Source organism: Anthonomus grandis, chromosome 4 (assembly GCF_022605725.1).
Source record: "Anthonomus grandis grandis chromosome 4, icAntGran1.3, whole genome shotgun sequence".
Taxonomy (NCBI): domain Eukaryota; kingdom Metazoa; phylum Arthropoda; class Insecta; order Coleoptera; family Curculionidae; genus Anthonomus; species Anthonomus grandis.
In genome coordinates, this window is record NC_065549.1 from 19,181,614 (window position 1) to 19,209,278 (window position 27,665).

General features: G+C 32.4%; 1 protein-coding gene across 4 annotated transcripts in view; it reads left to right on the plus strand.

The window, feature by feature from the left end:
• LOC126735074 (insulin gene enhancer protein ISL-1) overlaps positions 1-27,665 on the plus strand; it is a 108,994-nt gene that overhangs the window by 36,577 nt on the left and 44,752 nt on the right. For all 4 annotated transcript variants that reach the window (XM_050438965.1, XM_050438967.1, XM_050438966.1 and 1 more), the window contains exons 2-3: positions 11,634-11,826; positions 23,564-23,889. In XM_050438965.1, the coding sequence (XP_050294922.1) occupies positions 11,634-11,826; positions 23,564-23,889 (519 nt within the window). The remainder of the gene's footprint in view (positions 1-11,633; positions 11,827-23,563; positions 23,890-27,665) is intronic.

The following is a 27,665-nucleotide window of genomic DNA, read 5'->3' on the forward strand; positions in this document are numbered from 1 at the left end:
TAAATTGTTGTGTGTGCCTGAAGCATCAACAAAGTTAGCCATAGTTAAGTAGAAAAGGAATCTACGGGCCCCCACCCCAGTCGCCTTCCAGTCAATGCTAAGAAATCCACAAAACTATTAAATAAGATAGTCCTAGGGTTGGAACCTTTGATGTCACGCTCAAATTACGAAACAGTTTTACCACGTACCAAAACGCTTTATTTTTACTCTCGACGCGTGTTTCGCTAACGATGTTAGCATCCTCGGGAGAAGATTTTAAAAGTCAAAGAAAAAAACGTACGTACATACGTAAAGTACATACATGTACTTAGTTCCGGATTCTAACCGGAGGGAACTTTCCGAGTTCCGTCCTTTACTATTCTTTCCATAATGTTCGAAAATGTAATTACATATAACTGTTATAGGTCTATAATTATCCATATCAGTTGTTTTGTTCCCGTTTTATAAATTGGGCATATTTTACCTATTTATTTTAAGTTCATTCGGAATATAACCTAATTGACTAATTTGTTTAAGATGTTCACTAATTCTTTATGATTATACATTTTTGATACATCAAGAACTGACATCTGATTATATCATGGGGCAGAATTACATTTTAAATGTTTAATTATGGATCTTATTTCATTTTTATTACACATATATAGTTTGTTTCACGTATATAGTATTATTACAATAAATTTTCTAAGAATTTAATTCATTGTCAGGCACAATATTGTCTAATGCACTTTCTATTTTCTATATTATATTACTATTAATTTTCCAAAAATGATTATTTGGATAGTTTAATATTATTTCTTTATGATCTTTTATGTCCTTCTCATTTGCCACCAGGGAATCTATTTTAGTATTGGAGTTAGTATTTTTTATAAAACTATTTATGATTTTCCATTGCATTTTTGGATTATTTACTGTTGAATTCCATTTTTTAATCAAATAATGATTTTTTAATCATTTCACCTTATTTATTACCTGATTTTTTTTGCACGAAAGAGGTGGTCCAAAAGTTGATATTTCTTTTAAGATTTTTTTGTCTACATAAACTATCCCATTCTTTTATCAAGTCAGTAATTTATTTGGTAAGCCAAGTATTATCCTGATGACAATTGATTGTTTTTGCACCAACATATGATGTTTGTTAACTCATCAAATGTTTTTATATCTCTTCCAATAACTTTATTTGCAAATATTTTATATTTATAGTTGTAAGTAATATTCAAAGATCCGATAGATAAAATTTTAAACAACAGAAAAAGCAATGCAACAAGCTCTGAACAATATTTACCTAAGATGCTTAAATATTGCAGCCTTTTTATTGACATATAGGCCACATTATAATTGCTATATAGAGATCATTGGAAATTTTCTATTGGAAAGCCGCTTTTGAAAGTTACTAACCCTTCATCATTCAATGACCTCTGAATAATTAGTATTTTGCCTACTTTATCCAAGATTTAAAAAAGTATTGTATTTACTCCTAGATTTTTCTAAAGCATCTGACACTATAAATTATGACCTCTTAGTTATGTCCAAGTTAAAATTTTACGGCTTTTCCTTAACATGTTGTCAGCTTGTTCAATTTTACTTTAAAACTAGATTTCAAACTATTTGTTTAAACAATGTTTAAGTTGAAATATTATCTGGAGTGCCACAGGGTTCCGTTTTGAATCCTCATTTGTTCTTAATTTATACGTCCAAGCATTCTTAAATCACTTAAGTATTGTAAGGTTCAGGCGTTTGCTAACGATACACAACTGTATTTCTGTTTTAGTCCTGAAAACTTCGAGGAAGCTGATATGTGCATTAATACAGATTTACAAATTATGAGTGATTTGTCCTAGTTGCATAATTTACTTCTAAGCTCATCTAAGACTAATCTGATGATTTTTGGAAATATAAATGAAGTAAAAAATATAAAAAAGAATATCCACATAAATAATTCAAAACTTTAATTTGTTCAAACTGCAAAGAATTAGGGGTTTTATTGGATAATCAGCTAAGATTCCGAGAGCAAACTAAAAGATTGATTCCAAAAATGGTTTATAGTTTTAAGATTGTTATATAGCAATAGGTTTACTTTGTGTGAATCGTGATTTTTTGTATGGGTTTTGTTTGGATAATCAATGTAAACAAAGATTTTAAGGATTGCAAAATACGTGTGTCCGGTTTGTATTTGGTAAAAGAAAATATTATCATGTTTCACGGCTTTATAAAGATATAAATTGATTTAAAATGGATGAGCTACAAATGCTTTATTTTTGCAATTTTCTTTTAAAAATTAATGATCCAAAGTCTACTATGACAATTAAGGAAAGGTTATTGTTTTGTAGCTCTGTACATAGTGTTGATCTAAATTATAACGATGCCTCACCGTAAGAGTGTCTTATTTCAACGTAGTTCTTCGTACAACGCTGTATACTTTTATACTAAGATCCCTTCGGAACTCTTGAACCTTGAATCAATCAAGTTTAAGATTATGCTTAAAAAATGTTTATTACTTATACAGATAGGATTTTGATTAGTAATACCATTAATTTTTTCTGTACTTAATTTTTTTTTTTATATTGTAGAGCCGACTCGTAGAGTTAATTTTCATTAAAATTGATTTTTTTTAATGAGCTTTCATTTTAGACTTCTTACTTGTAGTTTTTTTCTTTTGCTCTTATAGCTTGGTTCATTGGAGTATCTATTAAAAGGTAGACTGCTTAATGTAGTAATTATTTATAATAGTAACTGATACTAGCTGCCTATACACTATTCTTATATATACAGTGCCTTCATTTCAAAACGATCCACCCTTAATAACTTTCTAAAAAAAAAAAAAAAAAAAAACACGTCAAATTTAATATAGAGGAGGACGTTTAATTATGCATTTACTGAAGTTCCGTCAATCACCTCCTCACCTCCAGCTAACCTCACTTTAATATGTCAAATGGGAACCCCCATCGTGTGATACATCATAGTAAGCAGCGTCAAATTCTCTATTCAACGGTACAAAAAAAAATTAAATCGGTAAATGTGTAAGCAAATAGTTAGCGAAAATGGAAAATCAAGTAGATCAACATGGTGCTATATTATTGAATGAAAATAATATACATTTTCAGCAAGATGGAGCTCCCGCGCACTACACAGTAGTTAGTTCGAGAGTGGCTTGATGAAAATTTTCGAGAAAAGTGGATTGGCAGACGTTGTGCAATCGAATGGCCTGCGCGGTCTCCGGACCTAACCCCACTAACTTTTTTCTTTGGGGCTACTTAAAAAGCAAAGTTTATAAAACCCCACCTGAGAGTATTGAGAATTTAAAAAATAGAATATTTCAAGAATGCAGAGAAATTAGCGGGCAGACCCTTGCCAATGTTCGTAAGGAGTTTGAAAATAGGCTTTTTTATTGTCTTGCTAATAACGGCGCGCATTTTCTAAAATAAATTTATTAAACTAATTAAATTTGTTTTTCTACTCTACCGATTTACGCTTTAATTGCTTCTTGGTCAATCAATTTTATTTTTTTTTACAACCATTGACAGCATAATGAATGCCCTTTAAAATAATGTATCACACCATGGGGTAGCCATTTGACATACCAAAGTTTGGCGTAAATAAAATATTCATTATTTCTAGACATTTTCGCTAACTATTTGCTTACACATTTACCGATTTCATTTTTTTTGGTACCGTTGAATAGAGAATTTTACGCTCCTTACTATGATGTATCATACGATGGGGGTTCCCATTTGACATATTAAAGTGAGGTTAGCTGGAGGTGAGGAGGTGATTGACAGAACTTCAGTAAATGCATAATTAAACGTCCCCCTGTATATTTAATTTGACGTGTTTTTTTTTTTTTAAGAAAAAAATGAGGCGGGATCGTTTTGAAATGAAAGCATTGTATATACCCCCCAAATCAAAATATTGAGACGTACGAATTATTATTTGAATATCTTTGTCCTTAATATATCTTTATCAAGCCAAGGTAATATTGAAAGAAGTCGTCCATTTTCTCAAAGAGACCTAGATTCAATAATCGAAAGGAAATACACAAAGTCTCGGTCTCAAAAGTATTAGTTCTAACAGTACGTTACACGTGTTTAATGCCTTTACTACACACTTGTTGTCCTTGAGCCACAATTTTGTGTTCCTGATAATGTATCAGTCGTGCATGAATGCCAAAAAACCAGAAAACTAGACCTTCTGGAAAAATTAGAAATCACCAAAGCCAAGAAAAGCCCAATCCTAGACTGTGTTAACGACGTTTTTAATTTTGAACCGGGACTCATTTTTAACAATATTGCCTGACATACTCCACTTCTACTAGAAATACCTTCAAGGACCTGGTAGCGCAGTAGTTTACATTGCTTAACTGACGTGTTTTTCGAAACTAGCAATAGGTTCGAATTTCGCTTAGGACAATAATTTTATAATTTTGTATTTTATCAACTTTAATATAGTTGTTTTGGTTTTTTACAAACTTGTGGCGTATTACATTCCTAAGAATTTATTTTATTTAGCGTATGTGTATAATGTGACCGTAAAGCATGTACGGTTTGTAGTCGAATTTTATGGTACCAATTTTATCTAACTTTAAGGTTGTTATTGTATCTAGTTTCTTTGTTTTTAATTTTTAGGTCTGATGATGCTCTTAATATGAGCGAAACACGTGAACCTACTGTTAGATTAATAAATACTTTTGAGACCCAGACTTTTTGTAGTTGACTTTAGATTAAGGTAATATTGTTTGGTGATTTTAACTTACCTGAGTATAGTAATACGAGAAACTTAAATAAAAAAGTTGCCTTAACTAATAACTTTTTAGAATTTTTTGACTGGGAGCAGCTGAATTCGATATATAATTTTCAAGAGCGGTTACTAAATTTCGTTATTTCGCCAACTCCTGAGTTTTGTTCTGTTGAAAAATGCCATGGTTTTTTTGTTAAAAGTGGATATGTTTCATCCCTCACTTCTTATAAAATTTAAAACCACTTCTAATAAACAATTTCATAATCATTTTAAAGTAAAAAATGTCTTCTATAATTTTAAAAGCTGATCTTAGAACTCTAGTTTCCTGGAAATAAATTAGGATATGCTCTATTCTGTTGAGAATGTCAATACAGCTGTCGAACTTTTTCATCAGAAAATTTATTCTTATCTAGATAAATATGTTCCTAAAACCTCGAAAAAAAGCGCACATATCCGCCCGCCATGATTTACTCCACAAATATTAAGACTAATTAAACAAAAACATAGAGCATGGAAAAAATATAAGAGTTCTACCAATCAAAAGAACTTTCGCAACTTACGCACACAAATAAAAGCAGACATTGATCATTCACATAAATCCTACTGCTCCTCGAGCAAAATCTTTCAACACAACCAAACAAGTTTTGGAAGATAAGTTAAAAAAACAGTTCTATACCATGTAATATGTATGATCAAACTGGTTCTCTCCTATCTAACCCCCCAAAAAATAGCAGACTCTTTTGCTCAATAACTCATATACTAGCACATCCCAACAGAAGATAGTTGAAGTCAACTACTCACATTCTGATAATATTAACATCACATCTTTTACAGATAATGAAATACTAAGAACTTTAAAATCAGTTAAGCCCAAAGCTATAGTTGTACCCGATAAAATACTTGCATTTCTTATATTCGATTGTGTGTATGTTTTCTGTAAACCCCTAATAATATTGTTCAATCTTTCCCTCGAAACTAAAGAATTTCCTCCGCTCTGGAAAAAATCTAAAATTATTCTAAATGTTCATAAAAAAATGATAAAAATCTTATCGATAACTATCGGCCGGTTACACTTATTAACAACTTTTCTAGTAAAGTTTTTGTGCGGGTCCTTCATTCAGCATTATACTTTCCTATAAAACATCATATAGACACTAGACAGCATAATATATTAACTTCTCTATAAATGATAATTCTCATGTAAATGTAGTCTATACAGATTTCTCGAAAGCTTTCGACCGTCTTGACGATTTCATTATTATATCAAATCTTTCTGACCAATTTGGGTTTTCATCTCGTTTAACTTCTCTTATCTCTTCTTCTCTTACTAAACGTCGTCAACACGTTGAATGCTTTGGATGCAGCTCAACTGAAATAATAGCTCCTTTAGGCGTACCACAAGGCTCTATATTGGGACCTGTATTTTTCAACTTTTATTAATAGTATTTCTAAGAACCTGGAAGTAAACAGCTTATTATTCTGTGATAACAAAAAATTATACTGTAGAATTAATACTATTGAGGACTGCATTAAACTTCAAGCAGCCATTAACTCAATGAATGAATGGTGCAAGAATAACAACATGCCTCTAAATGCTGTATGGTTTCCTACTCCTTAAAAAAGAACTGTGTTACTTACCAGTACCAAATTGATAATAAATTGACACTACCAAAGTTGATCTTGCTTGCGCTTTAAAGACTTGGGAGTAATTTTTGATAGCTCACTTTCATTTAATTTTCATATCGAAAATATCTTAAAATGAAATTATGAAATGCTGGGTTTTGTTGTCAGGAACTCTCCATTCTTTGAGAATATTTCAAGCATTACCTATGTTCCAACAAAGTAAGCAACTCCTGTACTTTACCTATGTTCGTTCAATTTTGGAATATTCTTCTCAAGTCTGGTCGCCATACTATCAGAACCATATTCAAGAGCTTGAAAATATACAGCGAATATTTCTTAAATTCCTTTGGTCTAAATGCGAAAAAGTGTACCCGGAAATCGGCTTCTCACATGATTGTTTGCTTGAAAGATTTCAGGTAAAATTCTTACAGGAAAGAAGGGATTCGGCAGATCTACAGTTCCTATATAAATCAATTATTGGTTTAATTGATTCGCCAGAGATCTGGCAACTTCTAAATTTACACACTCCTCGGCTGTCAGCTCACAGTCCTCAAACGTTTTACCTTTCAAGGCCTAGAACCAATATTACAAAATTTATGCCTATACGTAGAGCTTGCAATACATACAACTCTATACAGGATCATTGCTAAATATTTAACTGTAGTCTAGCTGGATTTAGTAATAATTTTTTATATCTATAATATTAATTTTATTTTGATAAGATGATTTCATGTTTATATATATCTTTTCCATTATTGGAGTGTCTCTGTTAAGTGATGTGAATAATTATAAAAATAATAAATTTATATAGTTCGTGCCTGTATTTGTATTAGCTAATACGTTTTCGTTAGAGTCTTCTAATATTAATTTTTTGTAAATCTACTCATTAGTTTATTTAAGGAATCAATGAGAACGTTATATTGAACTGTAGATGGTCTATAAATTAGAGCAATCTTAAGATCACTTAAAGATATTGCTAACCAAGTTATAATTTCATCATTTTTTCATGTATGAAGTTTGTAATACATGATCTTCTTAAATATATAAAACACATAAAAGATAAAAAAATAAATACCAAAATTGTAAAGCAAATAAATTCCATAATAATATAAACCGGGCGGTCGGGCGACATTTCGGCCAGACATCGGACACCTCAACGCCGGCGCCTGGGACGGTGTCGCCGGCTTGACACCCAAATCCTTCTCATAAATCACCCTTTCCGAAGCCGTGTTCTCTTCGGACCCCGATAGGAAACGGACAGAGAAGAAGAAAAGAAGTAACGGCCGCTAAGAAGAGGACTTCTTTCATGGGCCTCTGAAGCGGAAGACGTCGGATTTTTGTCAGTTTTATCTTCTGCTTTGACTGGGTTTGTTTCACATTAAATCCGAAAGTGATGCCATTTCGATGGATAAGTGTTTAATGGGACGTTAATAGTTTTTTTGCTTTCATTTTAAAACCAACCTTTTTTATTTTATAAGGTCAAGAAAGGAATATTAGTAATGTTAGAACATTGAAAGGCTAGCATTAGCATTGCTGTGGAACTATGGGCAGTTTGTTTACTTGCAACATCTCTGATGCAATGATGCCAAACGCTTATGTAGAAATGGCAAAAAAAAAAACACTTTAAAATATCAGAAAAATGTGTCACTTACTTTGACAGGCACAATACTACTGTTCCTCTTGAATAAGATATGATAAGATACTCTATAAAGAAGTTAATAATCAAAATTTAATGAATGTAGATAACGTATATTAGAGAAAAGGACAACAACATCGTAACGCCGCGTTGCCCAATCGCATTGGTGATCCTACCAACACAAGGAATCTTTACCAGTGACGTCGTCGAGAAATAGTTACATAAAAAATATTTATTAATAATAGATTATGCTTTAAATATAAACAATATTACCATTTTTGAACAATTTATGCGTTTTTTTACGTACTTTATTAGAGTAAAATTACGTTATGGGAGTTACATATCTCATAATTATTAAAGATTTCTTAATAATTCAAATTATTAAGATATAAATTTTCAACATTTTAATATACCATTTTTCTGCTAAGAGAACCAAATAATAAAATCACAGTAATAAAACCATGGACAAAACTTAAGTTTTTCATTCTTTATAGCCTTTTAATAGATCAGTATTTTATATCATCAGTTTTTATCAACATACTTTACAGTCAAGTTTTTATTTAGGTTTATTTCGATAATCCTCTATTCTACGTTTATGATGACAGTTCTCTCTTATACAGTGCATCCGTAAAGTAGCGTATCAATTCCATAAAAATGAAATAGACCGTTTCTAAAAAAAATGCCCGAACCCGTCGATTTTAATATTTGGTTTAGGGTTTTTCTACGGGGAAACTAAATATACAGGGTGACTAAAAAAAATATGACGTCATCAATATGTTTTTTAAGTGGAAACTTACCATTTTTTGATCCAGAATCAGAAGTTAAAATCTTAAGATTTTAACACCCTGTAGCTCAAAAGTTAAGGGGTTTAGGACATAGCTTTATTTGAACTTTTCTTCTTAAAATCACCTAAGAATCAGCATCTTATTCTATGACACACCTTATTCCTTGTATAGCTAAAAATTTCCTCTTTTAAAAATGTGTGTAAACTTGACAATAGAGGTTATATGGTCAAACGTCTACAAAATATATTTTTTTATTATTATAAGAATTTAAAACAAGATTGATATCAGGCTTGAAAGGAACATATTTTGTATATTTTAAATACTTTTTCTACTACGGTGCGTAAAGTACTAGTAGTAGTAGTAGTAACAGAAGTAGTTCTGATATTTATTGGCCCTTTAATTTATAATTTGTCAAAATTATAAGAGACATAAAATCTACACTTATTTCATTGTGAGCGAAAAAAATACGCAGGGTAGCGGTCATATCTAACTTCATGAAAAGAAAACAAGAAATAACAACATCAATATGATACAATTAGCCCTGTTCTAAAAATTGCTTTGTAGAATCAATTGTAAAATCTCTCAACTCTCACGACTCTCAAGAATCGTGATGTTAGTTGTATGGTATGTGTATGAGACCAGTACCATGACCTCTAGTAATAATTTCCTTGTCCTTTCTGAGCCTCTCAAGAATCGTGATGTAATTTTTATGGTATGTATATGAGACCAGAAGCATGCGTCGGTAGCATCATATTTCGAATGCCCCTAAGCGCTTGGTGGCAGCCTCGGTAAGATTCCAGCTTTCTACCCTAGAAAGCTGGAATCTTACCAGCTATGATTTCTTACAATGTATTTATTTTTTGTCTCTTTCAAATAATTATGTATGTAGGCCTGTATTTAGAATGTTTTAATTACTTTCATACCTTCGAATTGAAAATTTCATTAATTTGAGTATAAGGTAAAATTTTTGTGAATTCTCATTCATAAAAATTCTAAATTCATGTTACATACCTGTAATAATGTATAATACATATATAATACAATTTTGAATTTAAATTTGAATTTTTTAAAAATCCACATAGGCTTTGTTTTTGTTATTACTGGTCTATAAATAGTCGAGAAAAACGAAAACGTGTAACCCCAACCCTTGTGATTTTCTGGCTAAACTGTACATCGTACAGGCACATATATAAATAATAATACAATCTCGAGCAACGCTAATTTAAAGAGCGCCAAAGTTACACGCAAACAAGTAAAAATTTCGAAAAATTATTTTAAGCGCAATTAAGTAATTCCAAAGTTGCAAGAAGAAAATCTAAAATAACAAACAAATTATATTGGTGAAGTTGGCGCTCTCTAACTTTGTACCCGTTGGTTGTACAGCTTCACTCCTCAAAGGTAAATTGTAGAAAAAGTAATTATGTGTAATTAGTGTAATATGCCCTTTGTGCTCTGTAATGCTCCATCTCTCTTTTTTGAAAAATGAGTTGGGAATCATGATTAGTTTATTCGGATGACGTCATTACACCAGGGGAAATATCTGAAAAATATTTAAAGAACGTTCCAGAAATATTTGTTAAATTCCAAGAAACTAACCTTAAACTAAGTCCTAATAAATGTAATTTTTCTTCAAAAAGAATTCGAGTTCGATGCATATACAGGGTGTTTCTTAACCTATACGCATAAACTTGGGAAATTATTGCTGACGGCAAATAATGAATAATAGTGAAAAAAAAAATAGTAAAATAGTTTTAGTTACGAAGATAAACGACTTATTAATTAAAATTAAAAAAAAAACGTAAACTCTCCAAAATAAATGTTTATTTAACTATTATAGTAACTGTTCGAAGTTATTTCCATGACTTTCAATACATAATTGAGCACGCCTAATCCAAGAGTTGCAGACAGCAGCTAATCCAGGTTGTAGTCGAATTTCCTCAGCGGCAACAAAAATCCGATTTCTTAATTCTTGTTCATTGTCAACTTCGGTTACATACACTAGAGATTTTAGGTGGCCCCAAAAATAAAAGTCAAGCGGATTAAGATCGGGTGATCGAGGAAGCCATCCAATTGGACCACCTCGGCCTATCCATCGTTCGGGGCACATTCGATCCAAATGCCGTCGCACTGGTCGCGCAAAATGTGGTGGAGCACCATCGTGAAGAAACCACAAATTCTGCCTAATGTGAAGAGGGATTATTTACTTATCCCAGATACCTCCGATATCAAAAGGATTAAGTTCTGTGGTCTGTGGGGGCCTTTTCGGTGCCCTTAAGTGACCTGAAATGTAGAGTTATCTCCTAGGAATTTTGTGGTGCTGCGAGCAGTTGCCAGTAGTACTGCCTTTTGCATGTGCTTATATAGATGTTCGCCAGTTCCTAGTTGTTTAAGGTTTTCCAGTAGACTCTTTGGTATTACACCCGTTGTCGTTATAACAATTGGAATGGTCTGAACATTATCCATTCTCCATTGCCTTCCGATTTGAATTTCTAGATCTCTGTATTTGGCGATTTTCTCAGTGTGGTTCTCCTGCAGATTATTGTTGTTCGGTATGGCTACGTTAATTAGAGTTATTTTCCTGGAAATTTTATCTATTAAAATAAGATCTGGTCTATTGTGCCTTACATGTTGATCGGTATGAAGTACACTGCGGTCCCAATATAACTTATATCGGTCATTTTCCACTACTATTTAATTAAGGCAATTAATTAATTACCTCTTCTTTTTTAGACATGAGAAACGCGGTTGAATAAGAAACTTCTTAATTATTTAATCTATTTTTTATTTCTTTGTCTAACAGTATTTGGTTTTAATTGCTTTATTTTTAATTTGCTAATCTTTGTTTTTTGTTTCAGAAAAGCCCCGAAGACTGAGCCACTGCGTGGGTTGCGGAGGCCAAATCCACGATCAGTACATCCTCAGGGTGGCACCTGATCTGGAATGGCACGCAGCCTGCCTTAAGTGCCAAGAGTGCCATATGTTTCTCGATGAAAGTTGTACCTGTTTTGTTAGAGATGGAAAAACATATTGTAAAAGGGATTATGTTAAGTAAGTTAATATTATACCTGAACCTATGTTAAGTAGTTTGAAGGACTTTTATAACTTAACTTGTGTGAGTTTGAAACTCGTATCAATTTCTTAATAGGGTAATTTTATTAAAAAATACTAAAAAAGTACTATAAAAAATAACTTTAACTAAATTCTAACTATCTATCCATAAATTACGTCACACAAATTTCACCATATTTGAACTTATTATATTTAGAATGATGTACCATTTGTTGCAGAAAGAAAGTTAGTGACCCAAAAGTCCATCGAAAGTAAATTACAGACGTCTATTTTTAGTTTTACATTGACGTCTTGATAATTTTTATTGTAATCCTCAGGATACTATAGTAATATTTTTAAAAAAGGCAGTGAGATACAGTTACAAAAAATATACCACAAAATTTATTTCAAAAAAATTTAGAAATATATTTTTTTAATCGGTTACATAGGTTTAATTGTTGTCTTATAATTGTTATGATCTTTATCTTTTTAATTCATTTCAAATGTATACATGATGACCCAATATATAAGTATATATATAACTTGTCTCTGAACTTTCACGTTCCAAAATCACACTTTGTTGACCCCTTCCCTTAAATTATGACGTAATTTCATAGGAACACGACAATTGTTGGGTTTTGATACACCCGATATTATCAATATCGAGTCCTTTACCATTAATTATTTAATCCTGGAGATAAGCTAATAGGTGTCAAAATGTCGACTTAATGTAAATACACATTTTTCGAAGGCTGTTTAATTTTTTGCCTGAATCCAATAACTATTTAAGTGCAAATGCAGAATATAATCTAAATAAATTGCAAAAAATTAGATTTTTCACGAAATTAATTTTATATTTGTTCTGAAATGAACTGGTAAACATATAAAAAACCAAATTTGAAAATCAATTAATATAAAAAAATGGGCATAACTTAATTGGATGTAGCACCCTTTAATTTTTATGTTACACCTTTACTGTTTTACTTCATTTGAGCCTAAAATTTTAAAAGAATAAAATAAAACAATTTGGTTTTTGAGTTCACGATTTTTTATTATTGATATATTTATTATATTTTTTTATTTTATTATATTTTTATTATAATTTAAATAGAAGAATTTTATTTTTTAAACGCATAATTAAACCCGATATTAATAATGTCGAGTTTAAAATAACCTTCAAAGAACTAAATGGTCTATAATTTGTTGATTAAAATGTTCTAAGAGCTTATATGCTCAGAACGAATAAAATAATTTTTGAAAATATGTCCTAGTGTATCTTATATAGCGGTGCAACAATTATAGATCGATAAATGTGTTAAGAAACGAGAAACAAGAAACGAATGAGGTGAACGAATACTTCAATTCTGCCAAGAACAAAACCTCACTATCACAAACACATTATTTGCACATCATAAAAGACGCATATACACATGGACATCACCAGGAGATAGATACAGAAATCAAATTGGCTACATTATGGTCAGATCTCGCTGGAAATCCTCCGTCGTTAACTGCAAGACGTACCCTGGAGCTGTCTGTGGTTGAGATAATAATTTATTACTAATGAAGTTCAGGCTCCGTCTAAAAAGAAACTACCACCAACGCAACAGGATCAACATGACGGAAACAGCCAAACGGCAATTTCAAGAAGAAATACAAAACAAATTGGAGGCCGAAAAACATGACATAATGAATAGACAAGACCCAGACCAAGAATAGGAAGCATTGAGAAATGTTATTAAGACGACAGCAGATCACCTTCAACTAACATATAACCCGATAAATCGGCCAAACAAACCCTGGATCACAAAAGCGATCATAGAAATAGTTAACAAACGAAAAGAAATGAAAAGGAGGGGCACCCTAACGAGAGAAGACTGCGAATCAAAAAGTAAGGGAAATAACACGCAAATTCAAACCAAAGACTTTCACAATTGAAGACAAGGACGGAAAGATAGTATGGGAAGATGAAAAAGTGATCGAACGATGGAGACAATATTGTGAGGAATTATACACCGAAGAAACCAAAATAGCGATCGAACAACAGAAAGAAAACACACAATTTGAAATGGAGCCCAATATTCTTATATCTGAAATTAAAGAAGCTATAAAAAACCTAAAGCTAAACAAATCCCCAGGAACAGACGGAGTTCGTGCTGAGCTCATAAAAGTACTAGGAGACCCGGGAACCAAAATCCTACATGATATATGTAATAAGATCTGGCAAAGTGGTCAATGGCCTAAAGACTGGACAACGTCTGCATTTATACCTATTCACAAAAAGGGATCCACCAAAAAATGCGAAAATTATCGAACGATATCTCTAATCACACATGCCAGCAAAATCTTGCTTAAAATAATAGATAGACGATTGCAAAACTACTTAGAGGGTCAAATCCCTCCAGAACAAGCAGACTTCGTTAAGGGAAGAGGGACTAGGGACCAAATATTCAACATCCGCCAATTAATCGAGAAAGCCCAGGAGTTCAATACCCCCATGCTCCTGTGCTTTATAGATTACAAAAAGGCTTTCGACTGTGTTCGATGGAGTAGTCTCTGGAACGTATTGAAAGAAATGGGAGTCCCTCCGCATTTCATATCTCTAATAACCAACCTATATGAAAATAACAATGCCATAGTTAGTCTCGACAATAAAACATCAAACATTTTCAAAGTACATAGAGGCGTCCGTCAAGGATGTATCCTATCACCGACACTCTTCAATGCCTACGGTGAATTCATAATAAGACGAGCCCTGGAAAATTTTGAAGGAGGTGTGTCAATCAATGGTAGAAAGATATGTAATCTCAGATACGCGGACGACACTACCCTAATAACAAGAGATGAAGGTGAGATGGTTACACTTATTGATCAGGTCGCTAATGAAAGCCGAGCTCTAGGCCTCGAAATAAATCTAGACAAGACCAAGTTAATGGTCATTGACAGGAGTAACACCATAGAGTTAAGAAATCTGCAAAATTGAATTGAAGTAGTAAATGAATTCATCTACTTAGGGTCCCTAATAAACAGCAAGGGAGGGTGTGAAACAGAAATAAGAAGGCGGATAGCATTAGCGAGGACAGCAATGTGAAACTTATCCAAGATATGGAAAGACAGATCTATAACCAGAAACACGAAAAGAGCCCTGGTAAACACCCTACTGTTTTCGATATTTTCGTATGGTTCCGAATCCTGGACAATAAAGTCGAGCGACAGGCACCGAATAGATGCTTTTGAAATGTGGTGCTGGCGGAGGATGCTTCGCATACCCTGGACTGCACACCGGACCAATGTGTCGATATTAAACGAATTAGGAATCACCGATCGATTGTCCTCCAGCTGCCGACGCCGCATTCTGGGTTACTTCAGACACATCACCAGGAGAGACCAAGACAATCTAGAAAAACTTATCGTGCAGGGCAAAGTAGAAGGTAAAAGATTAAGAGGAAGATCCCCATCACGGTGGATAGACCAAATTAAAGAAATTACAGGGCAAGCCTTGCAGACAAATATATAGAGTAGCAGAAAATCGACAACAGTGGAGACAATCGACCCATCAGTGTTCATAGACATGACGTCACAACTCTTCAGGAATGAAGATATGACTAAGAAGAAGTGTGTTAAATGCACGAACTTAATAAATATACCTGGACTGCCAATTCAATGAAAAGTAAATGACCACTACTAGGGGGCCGCCATTTTGCGTGATTGTGTCCTTTCGATGCTGGTCACTCATCTGCTGCTGGACAATTTTTAGTTGTGCCAATTGTAGGGAAACAAAACAATTAAAGTTTTTGAGAGATTATGTTGACAAATAGAAAGTTACATATAGATATGAATTTAAGATAGTTGCGTTAGATCTGTGATTTTTTTGTACTTCTTTAAGAATTTCGTTAAAATTTATGAAAGAAAATAATCCTCACCTAAAATGAGACAAAGTTTCAAAGAACTTGGGATAGAGGCATGCACTTTAAAATATTTGTTTTAGTATTCTGATAATCTTGAATCTTATAAATCTAAACTTAAACTTGAATCTTATAAATTCTAATACCATGAAAATGATGATCTTCATTTAAATTTTTGCTTTTATTTATTTAACAAATTCAGTTATTAAATAAATAAAACACTTTTTTTTTCTTTCTATTTTTACTATTAAGAGTTTTACTTTTCTTCCATGTACAGACGTGTTTCCACATTAATAGGTATAACCATCTATAAAAATCAAAATATAGATGATTTTATGAGGGCTTGTAATTAGCAAGGGTTTATATAAAAATAAACAACTCTATATATTATTATATTATAAACACAAACAGATAATTCACAATAATTCGGTTTTGAGAAACAGTGAACCAAATACCTTTTAATAAGGATGGTGTTACATTATCCACGTATTAAATAAGGAGAAAGCTACATCGCCTGTTCTAGGCGATACAGCCAAGCGTCGTTTACAAGTCGCCAAAAACTAGGCAAACCGCTATACACACACGTCAAACGTCAGCGTCATCAACTTCATTACCGTTATTTAATATATTTTTTGTTGGCAACACTAAAAATGTTCAGAGTGACCAACATCAAAAGGACACAACCACTATAAAAATGACGGCCACCAGTTAGTGTTCATTTTTGGGTATCGTGGCCATATGCATTAGCAGTCCAAGTATATTTAATAAGTTGCTGGTTAAATGTGAGGTTTAAGAATTATTATAAGAGAAATATTTTAATTGAGCAATTTCTTAAGTATCTATGAACTCTCTAGATTAATGATTATACATTTTATTTACACCCTTCAGCCATTTTACTTCTTAAGCACATCGAAATACTATTTATAGATAATAAAAAATGTGGTCTAAAATGTAAGCATTTAAAAAAGGGTTTTATAATAATTTCGTGTAATTCGAATATTCCTAGAAGGTTATTGGACTATAACTTTTGTTTGACTATTGTCAAAAATTTTGTATTTCGATGTACTTTTTAATAAAGAAGTTGGTTCATTCCATAATCATTATGAATATGCACGCACTAAGTTATTAAAATTTACTCTTAAATATGCCTATATACCTAATTTAAATAGGCACGATGCACATTTATCTGAAAATATTTCTAAGGACAACCCAGATAATAGAGTCATATAGCTAAATGACATTGTAAAATTAAAAATTCAAATCTGAATCTAACTTCCTTTTAATGATTTTTACAGAAGAGCTTAGACATTTCTCTTACAATTTCTTTATACGTTTCTTATTATACCTGCTTCTTTAAGTACTGGAAAAAAATAATATAGACTCACACTTCTTTATTTTCATATTATCGTCAATTATAAAGTAGAAAAGCATTCAATTCAATTAAAAATCTTACCTTACTATTTTTGTATAATTCCAGTAAATAAAAAATATGCACAACATGGATAAATGTTGTAAAATTAGACATCATACGTAATTTAAGCATGACATATTAACAATATTCGCGCACCGTAATAGGATTTTTTTAAACCAGATTCTACGTATTTTATGAAAAACACAAACATTACTGAGACGTGCATAGTATATATGTAGATTTGACTTAAAGTAGGTCTGAACTCTTGGGTCTAATATTTCTATACAATCGCTCATAAAAATATTTAAATAAATAAAACGTAATTAAAAAAAACTTTTTCTTTATATAATTATGTAAATTAATTTAAATTAAATTTAAATATAAATAAATATTAAATTAAGCGAACAATCCATTAATAATTGATATCGTTGGTTGTGATAACGTCTGGTTGGTTTTTATATCAGTTTCCTTGCATTTTATATTATAGTTTTTATTTAAAACCCAATGCTTACTTTATTATGTCGTTCCAGGTATTTATGTTTTGCTAACTCAGGGATGCGGATATAATAATATAGCTAATCTGTTCCTTTCCTTCGTTGCAGAGTGGGCATTTACTGTTAATATCTATGTTAAGTATATGCTTATCATAATATCTAATTTTTGTACTACTTTCATCTGTTATATGTATTTTGACTTTTACCTATTTCGATTTGTGTGTAATTGTTTCTATTGACTTATTTGTATTTGTTGAGACGGCTGAGTCTATAACATCTGCAAATGTGCTATGTAGTTGTTGTAACTATCTTAATCTTAAGCAGGTGAATGGCTTGCCAAATTTGTTTGGTACATTTCTTGATCTGTTTTTCTCAAGTTTGTCAAATGTTAAAGTCATATATGCTACTGAAAATTTATCACCGGCATCAAACCACCATCCTGCTTATGAAATAAGTATTCCTATTAATTGTGATTTTAGTCTTAAGTATGATGTTTATTATTATGATTTTGTAAACTGTGATTTTGTTGCCATTAATAATTACCTTGCTTGCATGAATTGGGATACTGCTTTTAATCAGAAGGATATTAATAAATGCATTGATATTTTTTACAATGCTCTCTATTTTGCTATTGAGATGTTTGTTCCAATTAAACATTTTAAATCATCTAATTTTCCCACTTGGTTTAGTAGAAAATTACAGAATCTTGTTATTCAAAAAAAGATTGCTCACACAAAATTCAAAAATAGTAAGAATCCTATGGGTTATGTTAATTTTTCAAATTTGAGGAATAAATGTAAAACTCTTCGTGATGAATGTTTTAGGTCATATATTGAAAGATTAAATACTGAAATTTCTCATGATCATTCTTCATTTTGGAAACACATCAATAGATTACGTAGGTCTGATTCATACCCCAATAGCATGCATATGGAAGCCGAGGTTGCTGGTAATGGTCAAGATATTGTAAACTTATTTGCTAGGTATTTTGAAACTACATACAGGCAACCTGTCCGCAAGGCTCCTGACTATAAATTTGATTACAGTCTGGATTTAAATCGCATCTCTTTTTCTTTATTGGACATATTTGATGAAATCTTACGCCTTCCGAACAAACATTCTTTTGGCCCTGATGGTATCCCATCTGTTTTTCTTAAAAACTGTGTGTGCACTCTGAGTAAGCCTCTGCATCACCTTTTCAATCTTTGCTTGACATGACAGGCAAATTTCCTGATTATTGGAAAGTAAGCTTTTTAACGCCAATTCATAAAAATGGGGATAGAACTGATATTTGTAACTATAGAGGTGTGTGTATTCAGTCTGTAGTTCCTAAACTGTTTGACAGGTTGTTTTCTGTGCGATTTTCGTGGCACTGTAGGCGATTGCTTAGTGATCATCAGCATGGTTTTTGTCAGGGTAGATCTACGGTGACTAACCTGTTGACTTACCAGTATGATTTGATTGGTGCTTTTGAGAGGTCTGTACAGGTCGATAGTATGTACACAGACTTCTCGAAGGCCTTTGATAGGGTTGGTCATGAACATCTGGTTCAGAAGTTTGGGGCTATGGGCCTTGGTAGGACTTTGGTCGAGTTTTGTCACAGTTTTTTGACTGGTCGCACACAGTTGGTCAGGATAAGTAATTATATTTCTAATGGTATTGAAGTATCTTCAGGCGTGCCTCAAGGTTCGCATATTGGACCGGCCTTTTTTAACTTGTTCATAAGAGATTTGAGTGATGTAATTGTTCATTCAAAACATCTTGCTTTTGCTGATGATTTTAAACTGTATAAAGCCATTGAGTCATATCTTGATGCTGAGCTACTTCAATTGGATTTAAATAGTGTTGCTGAGTGGTGTAATAGCAATAGTCTGGAACTGAATGTAAAGAAGTGTGTATGTATTTCGTTTGGTCGTTCTAATAAAATTATTAATTATCAATACACAATCAACAATAACGAACTTAAGTCAGTTGATACAGTTAAAGATTTAGGTGTTCTTTTTGATACCAAGCTAACTTTTTTGCCGCACATTTTGGATATTATTAACAGGAGTATGCGTAGTCTTGGTTTTATCACTAGAAATAGTGTACATCTTTCACCTTATTGTTTCAAATTACTTTATTACTCTTTGGTACGTTCCTTGCTTGAGTACGCGTCTGTAATTTGGTCCCCTTATTATGATTCTCATATTGAACACCTTGAGGCTGTACAAAGAAGATTCTTAAGATCCCTTGCTTATAGAGCTGAAGTTAATATTTTTCGTAATTATTACATCGACTATAATGCTATCAGTGTCCAATTGAATATCCCTAATCTTGAAGTCAGACGGCATTATTCTGATGCTTTAACGTTTTATAAGATCTTAAATGGTTTATATCATTGTCCTACCATCTTGGAAGCAATTCCTTTTAACACTTGTCAAAGAAGGATCAACTCTTCTATGTTTCGTTTACCCTTTCATTCGGCCAACTATGGGTTTTTTTCTCCACTGACTAGGACTTTGCGTTTCTTTAATGATAATAGTTTGGATCCATTTTCCGGCGGCTTACGGTCATTCAAATCAAAAATAAATAATCTTACACTTTAACCTACGTTCCTTAGATAGTGCTAAGTTTTTAGCCCTGTTGATGACTGTTTTTTCAGAGGTTTTATCTTGGTATATATATATTTTTTTTGTAATTCTAGTATTGTATTTATATTGCTATATTGTCTAGTATTTTGTATTATCTATTTTGTTTTTGTAAACTGGCTCTGCCGTATATTGAAATAAATAAATAAATAAATAAATAAATTTTGTATAAGCCATATTGTAAGCAGCTTCCATTTGTCTTATTCTTTCGTCTGATGTTTGGATATATTTATTAAATTATTATGAAATAATTAATATATACTCACTTTCAAAAGTCACGCATCGTCTAATTATTGATTGCGTCTAATTATTGAGGAAATAATAACTGTCCTTATTATTTCCTCCGTAATAAGTTCAATAAATTTCTGCGCAAAAAAAAATATATATATATATACTTTTTATTTATTTTTCTTATTCGACCTATTTTGGTAAAACTAGAACACTTTTTAGTTTATTTTCAACTAGAATTTTTAAATAACACTATATTTCCATTGTAACTGACATTAGACATTAGGTTTAGTTTCCAAGACCTAGATTTATAGAAAATTCTAATATATTTCTTTAAGACTCATTAGATAAAACTAGAATAACTTAGAAAGAGCCATCAACACAAAAGTTTATCCAAAATACTCATACCGGGATGTCAAACGGCGTCTATATTAACAAAATCAATCTGGTGCCTGTGTGTGGCGTTGGCGCGCAATCTGACACCCCGGTCTCGGGTTGTGTTGTTTCCTAGTTTTTTCTATCTGTTTTTTCTTGGGATGTAAAGATGCTTTACACCTGTAACGAGACCACCTAAGTTCTGACTGGTTACGTAATGCAGTTTTCAAAATAAATTTTCTTATATGCTTTTTCTTCGAAGAAACTCGTCAAGGTTTGATTACTGGAAAAAATTACATTAAATTCTTTCATAAAAATCTTATTTAATTTAAGAAAATTTAATCAAATTCATGTTTTTCGGTATTCCAGTATTTGAAAATGACAGATTTCTTGCTTAAACTATACTGTGCATTTTTTAAATTTCTATTTACTCTTACATCAAATTTTTTTCCAGTAATATTTATTTCTCTCCTCTACAAAATGTGATAATTTTACCAAATTTTAAGTTTTTATATATCACTACTACTCTTATTTGCTTAAGTACAGATAAGTATGGACTTGTTTTTCTTTTGCACATTTACATAAATAGGGTAATCAAGTTTAAATATTTTAGGTTTCTGCCTGTTATTGAAGCAAACATTTGAATCGTCAAATTATTTAAATTTTGTTTGTTTCTTTGTTGTGTTTAAATAAGTTGAACGTATTAAACGTTAACAACGTTAAAATTTGCAAGATATTCTACCTAAAAGAAAAAGCAAAAAGATAACGTTGCATAAAAAAGCAAACCTGTACTTTGACAAAAAACCCTGATAAGTGGCTCTTTTTTTTGCAAAACTTTGGTACAAATTCTTAAGACAATCCTATTCAAGGTACAAGCCTTCGCCATGCTTCTTTATCCCCTACAGTTTTGATTACTTCTGCTATTGACTTATTTATAAGGTTTGATCTGTGAATCTTACAGGAGATCTGTCTTTCGTTCTTTTGCCGTCCATTTTACCTTGGATGACAATTTTCTCCATCCCGTCCTTCTGTATCACGATTTGATCCCGAATATTCAGTTCTCTGCGTCCAAAGGATTTTTGACATCTTTTCTATTCTTTTGCGGCATGCTACGTTTAATGACCAACATTCTGATCCATAGGTTGCAATGAAGAATATCAGCGCTCTGAGAAGTCTCGTCACCTTTATTATTTGCCGAATATTGTGATTTTTCCAAATTTTAACTAGTCTGTCCAATCTTTTCCTATTCCAATCCTTTTTCTAATTTCTGGCTCAACGCCTCCTTTTTTGGTTATTTTTGCGCCAAGATAAATGACAGTGTCATTGGATTCTATATCGTGGATGAATCGAAAGGGATTGTCTCAGATCTTTCCATAATTAACAAACACCATTTGGTCCTATTTAGTCGTAGGCATAATTTTATATCTATTATTGACTATCAGCTTCTACTTGTTGGAGTATTTAAAACATTTTCTGTTCGTTTTATGCCAGAACTATCGTATCATCCGCATAACGTAGGTTTGATTCGTCTTTTCCGCCAATAGACTCTGCGTTTCTAGTAATATCTAAAATTAATCGCAAATATTGTAAATCTTGATTATGCTAAATATAGTTGTAAAATGTGATAATCCTCAAGATTCTATACTAGGCCTAAGCAATCCTTTATTTTGTTAATAATAATTCCAAAATGTCTATTAATAAAAATTTTAGATTCTTCGCAGATAATACTACTGTCAAGAACGTTATTGATAACTTTAAATGTTACAGTAACTTTGAGTTACAGCAAACCCTCTTCCCACCGCTATTTTAATTTTACTTGCTTTTTCTTAAATTCGGCCGTGTATGACAGTGTCAGCAAGATATCTACACTCCTATACATGCGCAGAACCTCAAAATCGGTTGCCACACTTTCTACGAAGACGCTATTCGAATTTTGTCTGAGACGAACCTAAATCACATTCCGCGACGCATCAGTGTTAAATGAGGCAAAGGGTGGAATTGAATGAACATGAATTCCGTTAATTTTAAAAACTTACATACATCTGATGTCCTATGGTACTGGGTCCAAAACACGTGCAAAATTTACGTAGAAAATGCAAAACATATGTTAAAGCTCGTTAGCCGTCGAAAAGAAACAAATTTTAATTATACGTTCCACATCATATTCATGTAAAAAACCATAAAATGTAAAATAATATTTCATTATTCTGACCAATAAGAACTAACTCGTGTTATATTATCAAACGTCTGATGCATGTAACTTCACCTTTAGACTCGTGCTACACGTGGAATAAAAAAACCAATAATGACGATTTTGCATACGATTTTACGTAACGTAAGTTTTTACTTATTATTTCTATAATTACGCAAGTACGACATACAAAACGTTTTAGATATTGTAGTGTTATCATATTTTGTTTATTTGCATCTTTGCGAAATGTAATGTTTTCAATCGGGAGAAACCCTAAAAAGCTTAATATTCCTTGTCACATTTATCACTGCTGAATTATATTCTTTAAGTAGTAAGATACGCCTCACAGCATAACCCATATGTACTGGATTAATCTGAGTTTATTTATCAATGAGTTATACGCATAATTGCAAACTTAATAATCTAGTCAGATTGCCTAACTCTACAAAGTTTTTTTTACCCTCCTAAATTAATATTCTTTTAACTCTTACCATTATTTCCAGATTATTCGGCACCAAATGCGACAAATGCGGCAGCTCGTTCAGCAAAAATGACTTCGTAATGCGGGCGAAAAGCAAAATCTACCACATAGAATGTTTCCGGTGTTGTCAGTGCGCGAGACAACTGGTACCCGGGGACGAGTTCGCGTTAAGGGAAGGAGGCGCGTTGTACTGTAAGGAGGACCATGACGTCATCGAGGGTCAAAAGGGGAGCGGGGGTACATCAGGCCCAGCCACTCCTCACCCCGCAGCCACGGAGAGTAACAACAACACTAGTTTGAGTAATAATAATCATAGTAGTAATTCAACGGAGTTAGGATGTATGAGTGGTAAGTCCATTTTTATTTATCTGTATATTATGCTAACTCGAAAAAGTGTAATTTTTGTAGCTTTTTTGGACCTTTTTCCTGGGTTTTTTCATTAACTGTTAAATGTTTAATTAAATCAAACGATTTTAGTCTCTTATAGTCGTCAATACAATGGCTTTATTTCTTTAGGTAGTAGTAGCATAGGCCCAGGCTACCAAATGATAAAATTTAGTTGCTGTATTCGCTTTGTGAAGATAACGTCACAAGTTAATTGTTAGCTGCTAACTATCGCATTTATACTAAAAACTCCTACAGACTGTTTCAACGGATACTTTGAAATATCGTGGATTCGATTTAACAATTCTCAATGAACACTCTTGAGCTTGAAACCTTGCGAATATCTATACCCAACTAATTAATCCCTTCTGCACTCTCCAAAGCATTTGGATTATGTTTCTTTTGGTTATTTTTCATTTCCTGGCTATGGTGGAAAATTCTTTGTCGAAGATCATCTTTAGTTTCCACTGCCGTACCATAAACGCATCATTTTAAAATACCCCAGAAGAAGATATCCATCGAATTTAAATCTATACTGATAGTCCTGATCGGCCTATCTACTGGTCTGGATGAACTATTTAGATACTCTAATTAATAAACCAAAATGAGTTCCTTCATGCATAAACCACATATTCATGCGTATTTGTAGTGGAAGATCTTCCAACAGAATGGGCAGTTATTCTTCAAGGAATTATAAATACCTTTGGCCATTTAGTCTAGGTGGTAAATCAACGGATTCTATTAAATATTATCCAATTATTTCTGCCTATAAATTAATTTGAACTTGTACTTGGTAGCGGGTTTGCCTTATTGCATGACGATTTTCGTCTGCTTAAATGTGAAGATTATGCGAATTAGACAGCATCTAAAATATTTTCTTTAACTTCAGCTGTACGTACAGTTCTGGGAGCACAACTATGTCGGCTCACGTTTGAAGTTCGCTCCAACTACTAAAATCCAAATTATTTTTACTACTTTTAACTTGATTCAAAATAAGGCTATAATCATTGATAAATAATCAAACCGGATATATCAGTCTGTATCAACAGATTAACGGTTTTTATAATCGAGAATTTTGTCAAAATTTTAATTTGGCTTATATCTGTATTTTATAATTTTATATATGGGCAAATAAAACAAAATAAAAACATAAAACATATATTAAAAGCAAAGTATTTACTAATATCTTAGCAGAATGCTTTCGGCTTGTGAGCCATCATCAGTGCTAATTGTAAGTTGCTTGCTAAACTTCACTATTATGGTTTTATAAATAATTTATTTCTTTTGTAAAATAATATATCAGTAATAGATATTACTATGTGGCAACAGAACAACATCCTTATATTTCAATACAAACTATATTTCATTAAAACTGGAGTTCTACAAGGATCGAGCCTCGGGCCTTTGTTATTTTCTCTCTATGTCGCAGACATGAAAAATGTAATCTCTTATTCCAAACTTCAACAGTATCCTGACGATTTCCAGGTGTATTTAACTTTTTTCGCCGACTCTTTTCTTTTTTCTCAAAATCGATTCAATCAAGACTTACAAATTTGCTGAACACCATAATCTTAACTTAAATGACTCTAAGTCATGTGTTCTCTTCCTTGATTCAAAAAAAGTATTGATTTAATCTCAAAAAATGTTGTTATTGAAATTTACAATATAAAAATTCTAGGTGTCTCAGAAGCAAAAAATTTGGAATTTCGAATATATCAACTAACTATAAATCTACCATTAAAAAAAACTAATTGTATACGGTTCTAATATGAATATTTTTTCCCTACCCTCATGTTTTGCGGTCAACCGGTTCCTGTATTGCCCACCCATATATATATATATATTTTCTTTTTTATCTGAATTATTGTATTGCATATATTTCCCAAGTAGTAATTTCTAGAATGCATCACACGTAACTCCTTGCCAAGGTGTTACTGTGGAATGGCTTTCTTATAATCGAGATGTATAGATTAAATTATGTCGAATATTGTAATCTGTAACTTTTTCTTGCGAATAAACGTTTTTTCTTTCTTTCTTTTTTTTTCTTTCAATTGGATCTTTTTTTGTTGCGGAAATACGAGAAAATTAGATTTTTCGGTCAGTTGTATACGGGGTAGTACAAAAAAATTATGATGTTATTTACCGAAATAGTGCTGTAGGTGGCAATTCTTGTTTTGCATACTAGAAAACCTTCCTGTACCGAGTTTGATCTCAAATTTTTAATGAAATGCTTCTCAAACAATAAGGAAAAATGGAAAATGAAATTGTAACTTTGGCACCCTGTATCTCGCAAGCTATCAACTTTTGGACTAAGATATGTTTGGATCAGTTCACATATTTTGGTCTGTAGTCTTCAGTTTGAAGATTTCCGAACCTTTTGGAGACGCCTTGTTTAGTATGATTCATCAATGGTTAATGAAAAATATAAGTTCCCTGCTTATGTTCGTAGAAGATCAGAGCATTGTAGTGTTACTTTGAGAGGTAAAATATTTAAACCCCTGTTGGAAATTGTTTACTAAGTACCTTTCTCTCCTCTTAAAGTTAAAAGTATGTTGCCTGATTAATTAGTTAATACCTGTCCCAAACCCGACTGCAAATACATTTCCCTAAATAATTCACGTACATGCGTCAAACGCGAAGATAATCAAGGGCGGCCGATAATCCCGGTTATCCCGGACCGGAGCCCGCGTCGTCCATTAGTCCGGACTCCCGGAATTAGACGAGGATTAGCGAGGCGTGAAACGATGGCCAGTCGGGATTACAACCGAGCGACTTAAAAGGCGCTTTGTGCATTTTAAATCAAAGAACGGACCAGGCTTGGCGGACATATTAGTCTCCGTTGTTTCGAGGCATTACGTGTGGTGTGCGTAATTTTAGGGATTGTTAACTCCAATCCATTGTGTTGGGAAGTTCTGTCCTTTGGGAATCAACCGTATAGGCAGCCCATAGAATCTGAAATGTATTCTTTACAGGAACTAAACATTAGAAAAAGCGTTTGTTATGCCATCGCCTTTAATTGATGTATTTATCTTTAATAAGTAAAATTATAAGTGAATTATGTACATTTAAGTTATGCCAATGTTAATATTTACTTTTAGAAGGTGAAGATTATGTAAAATAAGTGGCAATAATTGTCTATTCAAATAAAATCTAGGAAAGCAGTCAACAAATTTGGAAAAATAATGATATAGGATCATAGCAGGTACTAAACTTAAAAGACCAAGAATTCTTAGGCGATCTTAAAAATTTAAAATAATCAAATATTATTTGACAAATTTAGTATTCCCATGGGACGCTACGTCATTAAAAGGAATCGGATAGCCGAAACAATCGTTAATGAAGTGAAAAAGAGGAAAAAGCTTCGGCGTACAAAAAGACAACCTTTGAAGTTAAGCCCCTTCTGCGGGTAAATATTTGATTTGGTAAAACGACGACCGGCCTTTACGTGGTTTTAAACCAAATAAAGATGGGACAAACAGGATTGCTTGCCGGCCACTTGACTGCCTTCGATGACTTTCAGTTTGCTTCAGATCAAACAACTCGATCTATTTAGGTTAGAAGACTAATAAGCATTGGCGGCGAAATCCAAACCTAAGTAACTTTTTTTCTTAAATGGAGAATGGGATTAGCAATAGGGCGGATAAAACTATAAAATATTAGTGTAACATTATAATATGCTCTTTATATTTGTCCTTTGACACATTTTAGCATCTAGAAAAACTACAAAATAATATCCCTCT